Below are 18,857 nucleotides of genomic sequence, written 5' to 3'. Positions count from 1 at the left end.
AGAAATCTGTGTATTTTTGTAATTTGGATGAATGGACTCTCTAAGGTGTGAGCAGACAGATGTTTTGCCGTCCTCTGCAGTGGATTACCTTCCCTGATGTTTTATTAGTTGCCGCAGCAACCTGAAAGTTGACAGTTCTCCTCTTTCTCTCTCCGGCCCTCTTCTCTCTGTCATCGGTTCTGTAAACTACATTCGTGGGATTTTCCTGCCTCCTCCACCTCCACCGCCACCCCTCCATCTGCATTTTTCTCTTCTTTCTCTCCAACTTTCTTTCCTGCAATCTCTCTCACACCCTTCGTTGATAGGAGGCACCAGCACAGTATGATAAGGAAGAAATGGAGGCTATCAGGTGGCACATCATAAACAGCAGATCAAACGCGGCCCTTATCGTCCACTCCATCATCCGCTTTCCATAAAAATCCCACTCCCATACACACACATTCATACTTACACCGCCTGCCGTAATTGGTTAAAGTTATTTTGTTGTTTATGTCAGTGCTGACTAATCAAGTCTAGAATAATCACATCGTAAACTCAGTTGTTCTCTGGGGGAAATAATGCATGAGGGGATTATTTCTTTATCATGTGTCTGAAACCGATTTTTCTGTCTCCAGCAGCTTTTTCTTTTACGTCATCTTAACCTGAGACTACCACCACACAGAGTACAACCGTAACTCACACTTTGTTTATGCACGCGCATGTGTAGGTTACGCATCATTAAACATCACCTCAGGGTGCCTCTGAAATGGAGAACAATTCACTATGTGCGGCGCATACTGTAGGTTCTGTGTGTTCATGCACAGTTAGATGCAGTTATTTTAACTGAAACACACCTCAGTACGTTTGATGTAAACTATAATAATATCAGTGTTTTTTTTTACTTGTTAAATTTCTGATAGCTGTTTGTTTTTCTCAAGGAAGCTGGTGCCACAATGGTTAAGATGTTTTGTTTGTTTGTTTGTTTGTTTGTTTGTTTGTTTGTTTGTTTGTTTTGTTCCCAGGTGATCCAGACCCAGAGGGACAGGGGTTCTGCCAGGCTGGGTTCAGTGTGGATTTCACCAAGGTAAATACTGCAGAAACAATCATACATTATCAACACGACACCCCCTCCCCACTCAAGAGAGGTTTCTTGAAAACACAAGACTCCCCCTCAGAGATTTATGGACGTGGGGAAGATGAGAGCACGTTCGTCCCTAGAGGGGTCCCTCCACTCCTGATGTGACCCACCGCCGCCTCTGAACACAATAGACCAAACACGCGTGCGTTTACGCATTCTTTCAGCTGTATGTTCAACGTGAACCCCTCACCTCTGTCTCATGGTCCAACTCTACCCTCCTGTACAGGAAGCTGTCATTCTCCACAGGCATGGCAGCAGGAATCTTACGTGCTCACAAACGCACCGCTACACGTGTTATACACCCCTTAAGTCTCACACACACTCACGTGCACACACTCACTGACCAATTCATGTCATATGACTAACCCTGCCTAATTGTATTTATTCCAGGAAGGACGGCTGGTGGTAGGAGGACCTGGAAGCTTTTACTGGCAAGGTAACTGCAGCAGCAGCAGTGCGTAAACCTGTGTTTAGTCTCTGTTTTGCAGTGATTTCATAAATGGGAAGGTGCTCAAATGAAAGAAAAGAATGGAGATGAGTTTAACAGTCAGGACAGCCCACACACACACACACACACACACACACACACACACACACACACACACACACTCTCATGCACACTGATAAGCTTGCCAGATCTGTAGTTTCGTTATAGTCTTACAAAGGCGAAGGTGGAAAGAAATGTGTCTCTTTGTCCTCCTCTCCCTCTTCCTCCCTCCCTCGCTCCTTTTACCTCATGCTTCTCTCTGTCTGTAACAGTGTAACAGGAAGTGGGTGTTTGGGCTCTGTAATGAGCTGATCGAGGGGTAATGGAGTGTGGAGGAACTGCCCCTCTGCCCCAAGAAAAAAGCACAGAGGGGTTTGGAAAAGCTTCAAGGGGAGAGGAAGAAGCTCAAGGGCAGGCAACAGGACCGAGGGGGACAGGGGAAAGTTGGGGCGGACAGGGAGCAGGGGGGTTTAAAGACTGATAAAGAAAGAGAGCAGGGGGGGGGGGGGGCAACAGGGGTGATAGAGGATTGTTAAGGAGTTGATAGAGACATGTTGCAGCAGAGAGAGAGATGAGAAGTAAGGGGGTTATGTTAGAGTGAAGGCAAAAAAAAGATGGATCTCCTGCTTGATAAAAGCGGTGCTGAGGTCAGCTAGTCCAAGCAGAGGGATGAAGTGTCTTAATAGGTGTAGACACAGCTTGAGTGTGTCAGAGTTCAGCTGTTGAAGTGTAGCTCTACTCCCCCAGCTCCAGGTGTGTGATAGAGTCTATGTGTCCCTCTCTTATTCCCTTCCTGTCCTCTTCACTTATCGTGACTTATTTCTGCGGCTGTTTTTCTGGAGCAATTATACCGATCAGATGCACGCCCCTCCCTCCTCACTTTGCTTTCCCTGTGACCCTCTGATCTGTCACTCTGCAGCGCTCAATTTCCTCAAAATGGAAAGATGGAGCAAGCAAGAGGTCAAAAAGAAATGAGAGTAAGACAAAGGAAGAAAGCGGCTTATTGGTGGTTATTTTTAAAACCGTCACAGAGATTTATGTGTAATCTCTTTTTTTATTATTATTATTTGGCATTGGTGCTGTTGCCACATATGGTTAAATAATGAATGTTCCATCGTACATGACCGCACTAGACAGGCATCACAGACAGCCTAATGGACTGCTCCCTCTCTGTGCCCTCAGCGTGGCAAGGCTGGCTGCCTTCAGTTAAAACACTTCCTCTAAATGTTTATAAAAGCACTCAGCCTGGATTTTATGGCCGCTAATACACAACGATTATCTTCAGCCTTCAGCCGGAGTTATCATAAAAAAAACTCTTTTATATACAATCTTGTTATCTCTCGGTGTAAAGGACACTTCAAATTAGCGGCAGTGACTTATACCTCTATGTTAACAGTTTGTAACACGGTGTCTCATTAATCAGATTGTGTTTTAATAATGAGCTGATGCAGTGATATGTTACTCTTGGAGATAAACTCGTAGCTCAGTGTGATGGAGAAAGAGAGGGAGGAGGTGGAAGAGGAGCTGGGGGGGAGGGTTAAGAGGGCACATTTTCCCAACGTCAGCGCACACACGCACATGCACATTAAGGAGGATTTATGGAAGGTTGAGAGTGGCTGTAGATAAAAATCATTTGTTTGTTTGACCTCTTGTTCAACGGCAGAGGAAGGGTGTTGTTTGTGCGCGGACACCTATAATTCAGAATCCACGCTGTGGAGAGGACAGGCGTTTTCTTGAGGTTTTTTTTTTTTTTTTTTAAAGGAGCGCTGGAATATTTTTCCAGCTATTCCTCTGCCAATGATGTGTTTTAGTTTTTCTTTGGGAGGACTCCAGTGTGTATCGTTAGCTGGACGCATCTTTCATGTGGAGCAGGCGGTCCAGCTCCAGCAGGAGACCAGCGATGCTCCCCTCATGGGGTCCGAGCTGAAACCGCTGTCCACGAGCAGATGTGACTCTCTCACCCTGGGTGTTTGTTTTTCTCTATCTGTGTGTGTGTGTGTGTGTGTGTTTGTGTGTGTGTGTGTGTGTGTGTGTGTGTGTGCGTGCGTGTATGTGCAGGTCAAGTGGTGACAGCAGGCATAGCTGAGATACTGAACGGCTACTCTTTGAAGGCGATCCTGAGAAAGGTTCCAGGAGAGAAACAAACTAGAGCAGCTGAAGACACACATGATGACAGTTACCTTGGTAACATGCATTTACAAACACACACACACACACACACACACAAAACTCATGCACCTTAATTTAAATAACTAAATAAGAACTGTGACATACAGTATAAACAAACTCCGACTTAATTTCACCCATATGTCATCGTGTGCAACTCATTTCTCTCTAGGTTACTCTGTGGCAGTGGGAGAGTTTACAGGAGACTCCGAACAAGGTGAGAAAACCAACAGTTCATTACAACTAACCACACGCAGCAGCAAAGGAAACCCTCGCTAACTGCCGTGTGATAGTGTGAGCGATATGGAGTGGACAGCTGGGTGACAACGTCTGGCTCTGAACTCTGACGTTGTAATGAGAACTGTCTCTGCATGTCTGGGTCATGACCCCAAAGGGACAGGACTTCAGGAACCACTGATAAAGGGATTTCCTGGCCCTCATGTTAACTGATTAGAGTGATTAGTGGCAGACTCCACAAACCTCCTCAGGTCCAGCGCGAGTCCTGAATTAGATCTGGACTGACTTGTAATATTAGGTGGAAAGAGAGACGTTTTATTAAAGATGTACAGATGGAAGGGGATGCCTTTGAACTTCACACGTTAACTTTTAAAGTCCAAAGAAATTCATAAACGTTAAGATTACGAGGACATCATTTTTTCTTTGCTCTGCGGAGACACACTGCTGCTCAAGTTGATTCCCACGCCATCAGTTTGTCATAATTGCACATGAAACTAAAGCAATTTCAAGCAAAAGCACAGAAAATAAAATCAACCGCAGTCCTGCCGCATCATTGTGCTTCCTCTTCACACAGTGTCATCACACACTTATTTCTGCTGCTGTGTCATAATAAGCTCGAGATCCTTTTCCCCTCGTGCCACTTCAGCCTCTCTTCGTAATTTCCTGTCTATCAGAGGCTCTTTGGTAATCACCATTAAGTGGGATCTTTAGGGGACAATGTTACGTTTACATACCCCCATACCAACCTCGTGAAGGCCCCGAAGCCCCTCCGGCACAACACATGTCACACAGTCTTTAAGTGAGCCTTAAGAGGTTACACATGCCTGTTGATGTGTCGTGTTGTGTTGTGGTACGGAACTTGTTGTGGTCTTGTTCCCCAAACCCTCTTCAAGACTGGAGAACTGGTCGTAACTGGGAGCTTGGAGTGAAGATGGAGCTGGGAATTACTGGTTTATAGGCTCGTGGTTGAGCCTGTTGGCTCGAGCTGGAGGGCAGGATGGGGGGGAGGGAGGGCTCTGTCTTCTGTCTCTCTGGGTGGGACCCTTAGATCGTCCCTATAAGTCTTCAGCACCACACTCATCAATCAATACACAGGCAGATCCTGAGCTCAGAGTGTCCTCAGCAACACTCAGCTGTTCTTACAGGGTGGGCTGGGTAGGGGCTTTAAGTATTACGGCCTTTGTCAAACCCCCGTTGATCCTTTTCTTCCCCTGTAAGTCTCTCTCACACACACACACTAATGTAAGTAACTGTTTGTTTTTATGTTTCCCAGAGCTGATAGCTGGAGTCCCAAGAGGAGCACAGAACTTTGGATATGTGAGTATTTGATGGATTTGACATTTGGCACACAGGGCACATTTTAGTGCTCGGAAAGGACACTTGTTGTGTAACAGCTACATGCACCCTTACAATTCACAAACGATCAATGAACAGTTTAAATATCATATGCTATATGGCCATCACAATCAATACATCTCAAACACCGCCTGTGGGAGAATTTGGACCAGTGTGCGTCATGAAAACACAGAGAGAGGAATGTTCATGCCTCTGATAGAGTTACTGGATCTGTTCTGGATGCTGGGGGCGGCTGAACATCTTGTTAGGAAACATTATATTAGTTTCTGTTGTAGTGATGTAAACCTAATATCTTGTCAAGGTGTAAATGTCTACATATGATGTGGTAGAAGGCCGGAGGTATTAGGGCGGCTTTTATGTGCAGACACACATGTGCACAATAAAGTTGCTTGGATTCATCTGTCATCAATCTTCTATAGGATGACAGGCTGTGCCGTTCAGAAGAACATGTACATAATATATGTATATATGTATTTATATATTTATACTTATCTTCAACAAATACTGTATGTGCTTCTATGCATATGCTGCAGTGTGGCTTGAGTTGTCTTATGGGAACGTGTCCCCAGGGCGGACTGTGTCAGTCCTCCCTAATGACACACAGCTTCCGCTGCATGTGGAGGGGGGTGACCCCACCTAACCCCACTAACCCTTCTCCACACACTCACGACCCTTAACCCTGACCTGCAGTGCAACCGCAGGGCTCACCACACTGTGTACACACACATTGCAACAGTGTGTGTTTTATGTCTGGGCATTGTAGGTGGTGCATTAGTCCTCCTTCCTGTACATACAGTGCACTGTGAGCTGACATTAGGGTTAGGGGTGTTATGAGGGATGCAGGTAAGCCGTGTCAGAGGCCTGGCACCGGAGCAGCTGATCCGGTTTCCTCTGAGATCTGACAAGTCAGAGCGCAGGAACACTGACGTCCAAGCCTGTGATTTAATATTGGTGTTTACACATCCTCATCTGTCTGTGTTCGTAAGTCTATCCCCGTTTAGTGTGTCTTTGAGATATCTGTGATGGGGTCAACATGTATCCTTCTGCATGTGTGTGTGCGTGCGGGCACGTGTGTGTACGTGTCGCCCCCGGCTGTCTCCATGTGGTTGTTATTTTAGGTCTTATGAAGGAATTCTCAGCCTTCCCCCTCCGTCTTTCCCCACGACTGGGGTTAGGATGGGGGGTAGGAGAGAAAGATGAGGGGGAAATGGTAAAGGCACAAAAAGGATGGTGGTGGGGGGAGGGCGGAGAAAAGAAAGAGGTTTCAGTTGAATAAAAGCATAAAAGCTTTTTTTTTTTTTTTTTTGGTAAATGTGGTTTCAGACTTTTTTCTTGCATTCTTCATGAGCCTGTTTGTCAGACTGCTTGGCCATGTCTACTCCATCCATGTGTGTTTCAAGGACAAAGGCTTGTGTTGTACAGGATGTGACAGTCTGTCTGCTTGTTTTAGGTGGCAATGATCAACTCCACTAATCTGACCTTCATCCAGAACTTCACAGGGGAACAGGTGAGACATTGCACATCGCAGTCTCCAACACATCGCAGTCATTGTCTCATATTGCAGGGGTTTGTATAAAATACAGCATACATAAGTGGACACTAAACTTTTGAACCGGGGATGATCACGTAATAGCATTGGGTTTATTATGGTTGACAACTGCTTCCTGTCTGTCCCTCAGATGGCCTCCTACTTTGGCTACTCAGTGGCTGTCGCTGACCTGAATGGTGATGGGTAAGTAGAAAACCACCATGTCACTCTTCACACATACACTCTGTGTTTCTCCGAGCATCAAACCTACACCTCTTGTCCCCCCAGGATGGACGACGTGCTGGTCGGAGCGCCCCTCTACATGGAGCGGGAGATGGAGAGCAAACCCAGGGAGGTGGGGAGGGTTTACCTGTACCTGCAGATGGCCCCTCTCACCTTCTCCAAACCCATCGCCCTCACCGGCTCACACACCTTCGGACGCTTCGGAACGGCTATAGCACCGCTGGGGGACATCAACCAGGATGGATACAATGGTATGTTGAGGATATAAAAGAAATTGAACCCGATGAAATTCATCTGATATGTAAGATGAGAGAGACAACAAAGAAGGAATGACGAGAAAGCTATGGAAATGAGGAAACTTCTGAAAATCCTGCAATAAATATTGTGCCTCAGTGCATGAACAGTTTCCCCTTGTACTTGGCTTCCCACATGGGGCTGATGCGTTCAGGTAAACACGGTGGCAGACAAATCTTTTTCGGTGTTTCCTGTGCCTCTGGGACTGTTTTGTCTGAGGAATGAGGAAATCCTATCACATACAGCTGCTTGAGAAACCTTAAAGCTCTTCAGCCAGTCAGGAAGTGTGGCGAAGAAAAGTTGTCAGAGTGAACTTGTTTCCTCCTCTGATGATCAGGGGGTTAGGGCTGTGTGTGTGTAAGTGTGTGTTGGGAGTTATTTTTAACTCACCAGATGTGCCCCGAGATAAAATCATCTGGGAGTTTCTGTCCTGCTGCCCGGAGTTCATTCGTCTTCGATGTGTTTGTTTTATCCCCACATTGATTGGACAAAGACGCACACACTCATAGATATACACACAAACCATGCAGCCTGCAGCCCAAATGCTCCATGGAGCTCAGGCCTGTGGAGTGCAGCCTTAAAAATGAATGAATTGATGCCCATCTGGTCCTTTGATTTATGTTTTATTTATTCATAGACAGCATGTGTTAATGTGCGTCCCAACCATTTAAACCCTTTAACCATCGGATCAATAACCACTGGATCAATACCAAAGCTTTCTCTGGCCAGGAACATAAATCTGTCAGGATGTGACAGTCTCTGAGGGTCGCTGATGTGGCCTGAGGAGACGGAGCCTCTCTGCCAGCTGCAGTGACGTGCGGGGAGAAGACTTGTTGAGAGTTAACCTAATGAGTACACGTCCATGTCTGTGCATGATTTCATTAATCTGCATTACGTTGTGGAGGGAGGCACCACGGAAACACTGGGAACAGGGTTTTCAGCAGCTCCCTCTCGCTAATGTCAAACTTATGTCTTCATCTGTACCTGTGCCCTCGTGTGTCTGCGCATAATCACTGACAGATCCCTCTTCCTCTCTGCGACGACACAGAGGCTTTTCATCCTCCCATAGCAGAGACATCATCGCTCATTATCCAAAATTCTTTGTAAAAGCAGAACCATACCCGTTTCCTCTAATTTCCACGGCTTTTCTTGAGTGTCAGCTGTCGAAACTTCACAGTTTAGCTAACCCGGTTTGACATGTGGCTCTCTTTTGTTTTTAATTTTTATTTAGCAACACTGTTTTTCTGACAGCATCCCTCGCAGAGTGTCGGCCCATTACTGTCTGTGTGAGTAACAACCTCCTATAGCTTTGGTCGCAGTGATCACAGTGGGTGTTCGACAGGCTGTTTTGCTGTGGATTTCTGCTTTGTGTGCAATGCCTATGAGCGACTTTCACATGATTTGAAGTGAAGGCTTTTATTTTTTTTAAGTAAGGTTTTTTTTTTTTTTCTTACATGGCTTTTCAGTTATGTATACATACCCACACATAGCCATACCGACTCGCAGACACAGATGCACACACAGGCTCATATATACACTTGCATACACACATGGTTGCATTTATCCTCTCTACCCCACAATCTACTTCATGTGGAACTAGTTGTTTAGACTGAGGGAGAGGGGGTCCGGAGACAAACAGGATGTCTAGAGGTGTTTGGACAGTTACAGTACTGAGGGGTGCTTTAATGCAGGACAATGCCGCGTGCTTGGACATTAAGAGGTTATTGGATGAATGATCTAATCTGTTGCAGATTTCTTGATATGTGAGCTGCTCCATCCATTGTGGATGTGGATCAATGTTGGCCCCAAATGTGCTAATCTCTTAGCCTGCTTTCTAACCTTGTGCGACCTCCGATTATAACCAAGAAGTAACCAAGAATTTGAACAATGACCTAAGCGGTGCAGAAACAAGAGAAAGAGAAGAAAGGAAAAATAAAAAGATGAGTATAATAAATGGAAATTAAAGGAAAGCGGTTAATAGTCACACTGATATGGTCCCACAGTGCAGGTAAAGGAAGGTCAAGTTCTTTTTCTTCTCCCTGCATGTGTTCCTCCCGCTTCTGTCCCAGAGGGGTCTTAACACTGCTGATATCTAAAACATGCATGTGTGTGTCATCCCTTTAGACGTGGCAGTGGGCTGTCCGTTCGGAGGCGAGGAGCGTGGTGGCAGAGTATTGATCTTTAATGGTAACAAAGACGTATCCACACAAGGCCTGACGCTGAGCCAAGAGCTGAGAGCGGCCCGGTCCTCGGGCGGCGGCTTGCCTGGGTTTGGATTCACCGTAAGAGGAGGCCAAGACGTGGACAACAATCAGTACCCTGGTAAATGGTCACACTCATCAAGACTGTCCCTCTCTACTCTGCTCCCTGTGTTATAATCAAAATTCTTTCTCCGAGTTGAATTCCTTCACTTCTCCACTTTCCTTCCAGCTCCTCTCGTTTCAGCCTCCCTCCTGTTCATTCTTGACCTCCACATTTCATCGTTCCCCACATGCACTCCTCCACTACCATCCCCATGTTTTCCCGTATTGCTTTCCTCCTCTTCTCTGCTAAAGTCATCAGTCAGAGGAAGGGGGTATAGGGATGAGTGCCAACGAGCCGCTGCTGCATCTACTCTTTGGGGGATTTTCAATACTCAAGAAGGAGAGAAAACATGAGATTTAGAGCAAGAGCGAAGTATAATAATACATTATCCGCATGTTCGGTTTGCCAGACAGTCAAACCGTGGGCCACAACCTTAAAATTGTGTGTAGACAAAGCATCATTCAATCAAATTACATGTAAACTGCTCACTTTATGCGCCGCTTACTTACCTTACCAGATCCATTCACCTTCTGGCTTTACAAAGCGTATTAGAAACCTCACTGCAATCATAGAAAGAATCAAGACTTGAGAAAGAGAGGATTTTTTTTTTACGAGTGGGAAGCTGTTTATATACATGAGTTTTTAGTTCTAAAAAAAAGGGTTATTTGAAACAAAGCAGGTCTGTAAAACCACTGTTTTACTACCTTATTTTCTCCCTAATTTGGAGCCATTCTGTTCTCAACATCACTCTGGCTTTGTGCTTCCACAGATTAGGCTGAAAAGGAGAATTTGTTTAGTTTTTACCTTTTTCTTTTTTTTTTGTGCCCCCACTCCCTTTACCCTTTTTCCTTTTCATTTCACTGTAATAACAGATTTCTTCATTGCACAAACAGGATATCAAGGGAAATACACACACATGAACACACACAAGTTCACATGTGCAGCTTGTGATCAGTTTCACTGGCAGCCAGAGAGTGTGTGTTGAGCGTGTGCCAGGCTCCAGGTCAGAGCCTAGACCCTGTGCAGACCCGCTGCAAATCAGAGATCCTGAATTAAAAAACACCGTACAGTAAATACACACTGGGGTTACAGGTTGAAATTTAGGCTGGTGGAGACCCTTTGGGAGGAAGGAGTGGAGCAGAAACTCATGGGTGGTAAAGCTTTGAGCCAACACACACACACACACACACACACACACACACACACACACACACACACACACACACCGTATAAACACGCTCACACAAATGTGCAGTGCTTGTGTCGTCTGTCATTAGAGAACTGGCTGACGGAAGTGAGACACACACACACGGGCGCACATGGTGTGTCGTTTGCAGGGTAGTAAAGTCACACTGTTCAAAGGAGCCGGCGATGTTTGATCAGCATTATGAGAGGACTGCACTGGCGTCTGGGAGGCCTGCTAGAGCCACTCTCTGCTCCTATCGACGTTAAATGTCATTAGTCTACTGCAGGAACACTGACAGAGGGAAGGGTGATCATTAGGCTCCACTTTTAGCTTTAATGGACTTTTTCTTCAAAAAATGATGTCTTATATTTGTCTTTTTATCCTTTTTATACTGACATTGGGAAGCTAAATGAAAGGCAGAGGTCACAGAAGATGAAAGGCGAGTCAGTGCAGGATCAAAAATGACTTCCACTCTCAGAGTAAAGCTTGACTAAGTTAAATTAAATAGGCGTCTTTGGCTGTGAGCATGACACAGAAGAACTACTGGCTCAGTGTTTTCACTGATGCAGTGCCAGGGGGTCAGATTGCCTCAGGGTGCATTTGAGGTTCAGCCAAGGGGTCAGAGATCAAGAACTAACAATGTTTTACCTGTCAATCACACCGGTTTTACACCGAAGTTACAGACGCAGGGACGTGTCAGGGTCAGTGATTTGGATGTGTGCTGCGTAGTGCGTTAGGGGTCGTTAGCTTTGGTTGGTAAGTAGGTGTAAAATGTGTTACTGGGCTCCACATCTACCCACAGCCATCTTCATTTTCAGCTCACACTGGATGTACTTTGTCTTTTTCTGCAGCTTCACATTAAAAATAGAAAAAGAAGCAGAAAGTCTATTGTTCCCCAATACATCCCAAGAGTACCTGTAACCAAAGTCTTCCATATCAATCCATCCTAAGCACAATTTGAAACAGCATATCTCCCCTGTCCCTCTGTCTGCATTGGGAGAAATACACTTTTCATTACAAAACTCTAGTTTGGGTCAGATATTAAACCTATGTGTAATAGCTGGCAAGTTATTGACTCTCCCCAAAATCCCACACATCCATCCCCTATCCAAGAGTTGAGAAATGCTCATTTTCTATCCTGAAATCACCTCCTTTTCCACCGAGTGCCATTGACCTTTGGCATTTCATCATTAAGGTCTGTTCCCTGCAGCCAAACAGGCAGTCAGGGCAGGCAGCCAGTGACAGCTTGACAGTCTGTCTAAACTCTGGATGGAGGTTGTGTTTTCACAGCCCAGGAGAGACACCGTCAGCTAAAGTAGCTTAGTTACCAAGACTATACCTACTACACCTATCTGTGAGTAGTGTACTCGCTGAGTTGTCAGCCCATTTGTGTGTGGGCAAGGCTGAATGTGTTTCTCTGCACACACACACGCTAACCTCAAATCAACAGTGGCAGGCAAGCTTTCCTGTGTGTAAGGAAATGGGATTGACATGGAAAGGAAAGTGGGCCGTTATTTGATTTAGGCCTCAGTGCAGCCATGCGCTCACTCGCACTCTCACACACGTTTAACCCGCCCACCCCCCACCAAAGGTGCCCTATCCTCAAATCAGTCTTGTGTCATGCAGCGGTTTTAAGAGCAAACACAAGAGTCGGGATAAGGAGTACAGGCTACCACTGTATCGAACACACATATATATACATTCATGTGGCAGGAGTGGGGTTGGATTTCCAGAGTTACACAACTCAAACAGCGTGATGAACAGAGGAATTTGGTCTGGGACTGAGGTGGTCTCTCCGCCTCCCTCTGCTAAATACACCTTGCCTCTGATGGCTTTCACAGATTGCGGTTTAAAGGCCAAGTGCATGATCCTCTGCCCTCCTTTTTCTTCCTATCGTTTCCCAGTCTCCTCCTTCTCGTGCACTTCTTTTCCCCCCTTTGCCGTACCTCTCCGGCTGCCCCACAAAACCCACATCTTGGGGTCTTTTCTCATCACAGGCTTTTCAATACAGTACGTACTCGCAGTGCCGCACACACTCGCACAGCGACATAGCACACCCCTGGGGAAGAGGGACTAGGGTCTAAATGTTTAATGTTGTGGTTTCAGGGGGACTCAGTGACTGCAGCCAAAGGCAGAAACAGATGTGCCTCTCTCAGATTCGATTAGTCCCTTTCTTCTTAAATACGCAGGGAAGAGGGAAGTCACAGCAAATGACAAGCAAAGTCCATAAGAGTCCACTTCAAGCAGCTTAGGTCATAGCAGGTTACCACTGCACCTCCCACATGTATCTCCCTCTAGAGCTAAAATGATTGGTTTATTCTGCTTCTCTAATATGAGTATTTCCTGTTTTTCATAGTTTTATATGACCATGAACAAAATAAACTCTGGTCTTTGGGTGTGGGACATTTGTATCATAATTTGCACCATGTTTTATCACGGCAAAGGTCAAACCTTTAATCATGTGTGCAACAGATTGACTGATATTGAAAATAATTATTAGCTGCAGCTCCAGTTGCCTAGCAGTGAGCAGCCTCAGGTTATTCTGTCTTTCTCAGGATCACCCAGTTTAGATTTGCTGCATTTGGCAGCGGCGTCTTTTATCCATTAAGTCCCTCTCTCCAGTTTCACATTGTTTTAATCAGCACTTGTATGTGCATGGATGTGTCTGCGTCAGTGTGTGTGTGTGTTTGTGTGGATTTCATTGGTATGTGTCCCCTGACCACAGCCATTAAATGCCGGCTCTATTTTAAGAGCCGAGAGCCAATTAAAAGTGTGTTCATCACAAAAGCCATGAAAACAAATAAAAATCACATATAGATGAGATCTGGTGCTGCTTACAATTAGGGCTTCGGCGGCTCTGCAGGCTGTTGGGAATTGTTGTTTAGCAAAATGTGATTGGAGCAATGTGAAATTTCTAATGGCACTGGAATGCAGCGTGGGGTCCCTGTCTCACCGCATACACACATATGAACACACACAAACACATACACACAAACACATACAAACATTAACACATTCTCTGTTTATGAATTTAGTCTGAAACAGGTCGTGTGTGAAAGGAAATGATGGGAAAAGTATGGCAATATCAGAAAGTCAATGGTATATCACAGTGTGTGTGTGTGTGTGTGTGTGTGTGTGTGTGTGTGTGTGTGTGTGTGTGTGTGTGTGTGTGTGTGTGTGTGTGTGTGTGTGTGTGTGTGTGTGTGTGTGCATGTCTGTGTGTCTTTGTGTCTGTGTGTCTGTGTGTCTGTGTATTAAATGTGAGAAGTCTGTGTTTGATGAAGATTGCTGGAGACCTTGAAATCAGTCCCATCTGTTGCATTCTTTGAAGTTCTCCATTCCCCGGCTCTCCCCTCTCTCTCCTCTCCTCTCTCTCTCTCTCTCTCTCTCTCTCTCTCCTCCCCCCTCTGTCTTCACAGATCTGATTGTGGGGGCGTTTGGCGCAGGCGAGGTCTCGGTTTACAGGTAAAAATGAAGAAGGTGTTCTGTCTGTTTTTCTGTCTGAGGGGCTCCTCCTCTCTAAGTAGCAACTTGTTTTCCTGAAATTCAAAAAGACTCCGTCTCAGAAAGAAATTCAGTCTCATCACCTTGATAGATCCGTCTTACATCAGTGCATCTGTGTGTGTTTTGTGTGTAGGTCTCGAGCCGTGGTGTCGGTGGAAGCTGCAATGACCCTGACCCCTAGAATCCTGAACCCAGATGATCGACAGTGTCACCTGCCTCAGACAGACATCATGGTTACCTGGTAAGAAGAGCAACATTAGATTGTCTCTTACCCCAAATCTACACTGCATATTGATACATGTACCAGGCATACTCACTTTCATATTTAAACTTCTCTTTCAACTTGTTCCTTCTAATACGTATGGGGGCAAACCAAAACTTGTCTTTGCACTCTCACAATGTTGTATAGATGTCAGATCTCTATGTTAGAACTGCAAAAATGTTAGAAACAACAAACAGAACAGATCATTAACTGCAAATAGAAGTTAGTTGTAAAGGATCTTTAGGTCAATGCTTACAAATGTATTATTTGACCTTATTTTAGATTTGGAAACTGTCTCTTCATGTGCCAAGAGGATAATGTCAACTGTACAGTATGCTCTGGTAGCACATGACAGTTGTTCTATTGACCTGTTTATAGTGTTTGCAGTAATTGTTTTATACAATTGTTTTATACAATGTCATAATGCTGCACTTTTATCTTGGTTTGAAATTGTGACATTTGTTTCACCAAGTTAAAAAAGTCTCCTGTTTGTGCACAAGGAATGAATGTTCTTCATGATACAAAAACAATAAGACCACTCTCAATTAAACAATCAATTTGTTTTCACAAAATTTTATACGCTAAAATGTTTTCTCACCACAGTCCACAATTTGTTGTTTTTCTCCAGCTGTGTGTGGCACCATCATTTCCATTTGGCATTGCCTTGTGGGCTAATAGCGTCCATCAATACCACCCTCAAACTCAAGCACTTCATTTGTTCATCCACCGGTGTTAACACTCAGTTATAATTAATTTTTTACTCAGGAATTTGGAAACAGACCAGTGTGTGTGTGTGTGTGTGTGTGTGTGTGTGTGTGTGTGTGTGTGTGTGTGCAGGTGAATTAAAACTAAATGGATCAAAGTCTTAAACAAACATGAGACTAATGAGCCCCGCTGCTGCACTGAAAACCAGATCTGTAACAGAGGTTTTACTGCTTTTACTGTATCATAAATTGTGTGCGAGTTATAAAGTATAGAATTTCAAGACTCACACACGCTGACAGATGTGACAAATATTTCACCCCCACACTCTAGACGTCTGCCATCAGCCAAGGTCCATTTGTCTGCGTGTCTAATACTGTAATTTAGAAGTGCACTGTAAAGCCTATACTCATATAATCTGGAAATTCACATTTATAGTGCTGCAATTAATTTAAAACTGCATAATTCTATTTTGATTATATTATTGTTCCTGTGGGCAGCATTTTGGCTTTGAACAGTATGGGGGCGAGTTTGGTTCGAGGGGAACGGGTCCAAAGGCTCCTGCTGGTTCGCCGCAGTCTATTGTTGGTCCTAACTTATTGGGGCTGGAACCGCTGCAAGCCTGTTTGGACGGGAGAAGTGTGCTCGGCCAGTTGCCATTCCGTTGTCTGTGTGCGCAGAAGTTTGTGAGTGTTGGCAGTGAGTGAAAAGGGAACAGGGTTTGGGTCAAATTGACAGAAAGCACTAAACTGTGGAATTCTGTCAAAACAAAACTCAGCTTATTTAAATAAACCGCCATAAAGTTTCGGTCGGAGGTATGGAATCAGATAGGGCGCAGGACGCACACACACACACACACATGCACATGCACATGCACACACGCACACAAGCAGAGAGTCGAACAGCAGCTCCGAGAGTTAAGCAATGTCTGTCTGAGGCTCTTATGTTTCGGTGCTATAAAGATTTTGTTACATTTTAGTTGCTTCCTAGCAGTTAGAGCTGGAGAGATGCATGATGGGAGGTGGCCCCTGTCTTTTCTTCTCAGCTATTATTACCATTATATTTGAGTCTCATGGTTTGAGATAATTACCTGAGTATCTTTGAAAAACCCAGAAGGTTTGTCCTGTCCAATGCACTTTTTTTTCCACCGTTTTGAGACGTTTAAGATTCATGATACGGCTTCAGTTACACTTGGTCGGATTGTGCTTCCTTTTCTTAATCCAGACAAAGAAAATGACATTTCTCCTCTGTCAGTTTTTACAACGTGTGCCAAAATCAGACATTTTATTGAGTTAAATTGTTTTATATTCATGTTTCTTTCCAATGTTTTATATTTAGATACAAACTATTGGGCACCATGTAGGCGTAAATCTAGCTGCAGCAGACTGGCTTTGAGTCCAATGCGTGGTATCATCCTCTCTGTCTCCCTGACTTTCCTGTTACTCACTCTCTCTTTCATAATTATGGCAAGAAATAAAATGTGATGAACCTGCCTGGGACACACTTGTTATCCAAATGCTTGTGCGTTGAAAAACAAGTCCCAGCCAGCTTCACCACTTTCCTGTGTCCCCTGGAAACACTTCTATTGTGACCAAGTTTGCAGTGCGTTTGGTTCTCTTTATGCATTGTGATTTTTTGCAGTCATTATGTTGTCAAATTCTGTTGTTTTCTGAATATGCGGGACACTTGTGTCTTTGCAAATGTTTCCTTTAGTTGCAGTGTGTGCCCAGGGCCAATGTACAATAGAAACCAAAATCAGACTTAAAAGAGAGTGAATGTCAGATTTACATGAATTCAGTCAGTGGTTGACATGTTTACCACACTTTTCAGCCTGTTCCTACGTCTATTATTTTCTTCTTTTCTTTTATTATTGCATGTTTAAACAATAGTCTTGATTTTTAACCTCTGGGTAACTAGTTTTTCTTTTTTAGAAAATCAGATATTTAGCTCTTCGACTGGATTGAAGGAATTATGTATAAAGAGGGATTATTATACTTAATAACTGATCTTAAATTGAAAGTTTTTACTCACAACCCATTTAATCCCATCGGTCACAAAAGTGACCGTAAAAAATATTTCCAGTTGAAAGGCCCTAAAAATGTTAGTAAATGGAGTATTAACATATTTCCAAAAAATACTGAAGCAAGAAACCCTCCTGATCACATATGTGCAGTTTCATATGTTTAGTGTAAATTGTCACATGATCAGAGCTGATTACTTCCTGGTTGCACCATCCGAGGAAGATGGCTGCATCAAAGCCTCAACAAAGAAGGTTAGTAAAGAAGGTTAACATAAAGATAAGAGAAAGATTTGTGGCACACATCATCTTTAAGGTGTCTAGTATTGATATATGCATCTACAATCACTCAACTGTGTTTAGTGTGGTCACAGCATGAGTAAAATTGTTGACGGCAACAATAGTGACCGGTGGGATAACACAGTGTAAGTAGCTAACTTTCTACTTTTTAAAAACTTTCTTTTTTTTTATTATTATTATTTAAATTTGAATCAAACACAGTATATGTTGGACCTTACAGACCCTAAAGCATTTTAGTTAACCTATCTCTCAAAGTGATATTGTCCCCAGTGACTGTGATATGGACTATAAGAGCGAGACAGGCCAATTGCCAGCCAGGCTGTTGAATGAAAGTTAGGCAAAAAGATTATGTAAGAAACAATGTTATTAGGGATGATAACTTCCCTCTCACCACCCCACTTCCACCCACTGTTGGTGAAGAGGCAAATCCCTCTACCCACCTGTACCCACCTGAGCAGCTATGGGCAAACCTTCCCACAAAGGGCCGCGCGGCTGCAGGTTTCCGCCCCAACCAAGCAGCAGGTGCAGGTTGCAGGTGGTCAAAAATAAAATCTAAACATTCAAACAACCTTCATAAGGTGTCATATCTTAATCAGGTCCAAGAAGTGGTGGGGGCCCACCTTTACATGGTCCCTCAATGCACTCATAAGCAGCCACCTCTTCTACAGAGATGTTGTAGGAAGGAAATCTCATACATGGGTCAGTGACAAATAAGGGTTGGCAAGATGAGCAATTCATGAATTTTCTTAAAAAAAACTATTTTAAAAGCTTGCATCAAATTTGTTAAAATGTGCATTTTGTAGTCATGTTGGTTTTATGTCTTTTGAAATTACATTTGAACCTGAACAAAAGTAAGACTGAGGTTATGCAGGTTATTCTGAGTGACCCCTAGGTCAATAAGTCAATATTGCACAAAAAATGTACATATACAATGGTAAAATGAAAAGTACACTAAAGCAATATTGCACTAACTGTAACACACTGTAAATCCAATAACAAAGTTACAATATGCATGTCTTAAATTTTTCACAAAAGTGACAATGGCAATGTTGATAGGCGTCTTTTCGTTTTTGCTTTTAGTTGTTCTACATGTTTTTGATATGTAAAATAGCCACACTTACATGTGATAATGCACACAAGCATCTGTTATGTAT

The 18,857-nt window shown here is 44.0% G+C and overlaps 1 protein-coding gene across 1 annotated transcript in view; it reads left to right on the top strand.

Annotated features, from left to right (window-relative positions):
- The window catches only part of itga8 (integrin, alpha 8), a gene marked incomplete at its 3' end in the record, with an annotated part of 38,608 nt that overhangs the window by 4,383 nt on the left and 15,368 nt on the right, over nucleotides 1-18,857 (top strand). Inside the window, exons 5-15 of the mRNA XM_083989412.1 lie at nucleotides 1,002-1,063; nucleotides 1,508-1,553; nucleotides 3,663-3,788; nucleotides 3,943-3,987; nucleotides 5,281-5,324; nucleotides 6,814-6,870; nucleotides 7,043-7,095; nucleotides 7,180-7,385; nucleotides 9,553-9,750; nucleotides 14,338-14,383; nucleotides 14,556-14,663. Of these exons, the coding sequence (XP_083845538.1) occupies nucleotides 1,002-1,063; nucleotides 1,508-1,553; nucleotides 3,663-3,788; nucleotides 3,943-3,987; nucleotides 5,281-5,324; nucleotides 6,814-6,870; nucleotides 7,043-7,095; nucleotides 7,180-7,385; nucleotides 9,553-9,750; nucleotides 14,338-14,383; nucleotides 14,556-14,663 (991 nt within the window). The remainder of the gene's footprint in view (nucleotides 1-1,001; nucleotides 1,064-1,507; nucleotides 1,554-3,662; nucleotides 3,789-3,942; nucleotides 3,988-5,280; nucleotides 5,325-6,813; nucleotides 6,871-7,042; nucleotides 7,096-7,179; nucleotides 7,386-9,552; nucleotides 9,751-14,337; nucleotides 14,384-14,555; nucleotides 14,664-18,857) is intronic.

Source organism: Trachurus trachurus (assembly GCF_905171665.1).
Source record: "Trachurus trachurus genome assembly, chromosome: 16".
Classification (NCBI taxonomy): Eukaryota; Metazoa; Chordata; class Actinopteri; order Carangiformes; family Carangidae; genus Trachurus; species Trachurus trachurus.
Note: the sequence above shows the minus strand (reverse complement) of the source record. Positions and strands in the feature narration are given on the sequence as shown.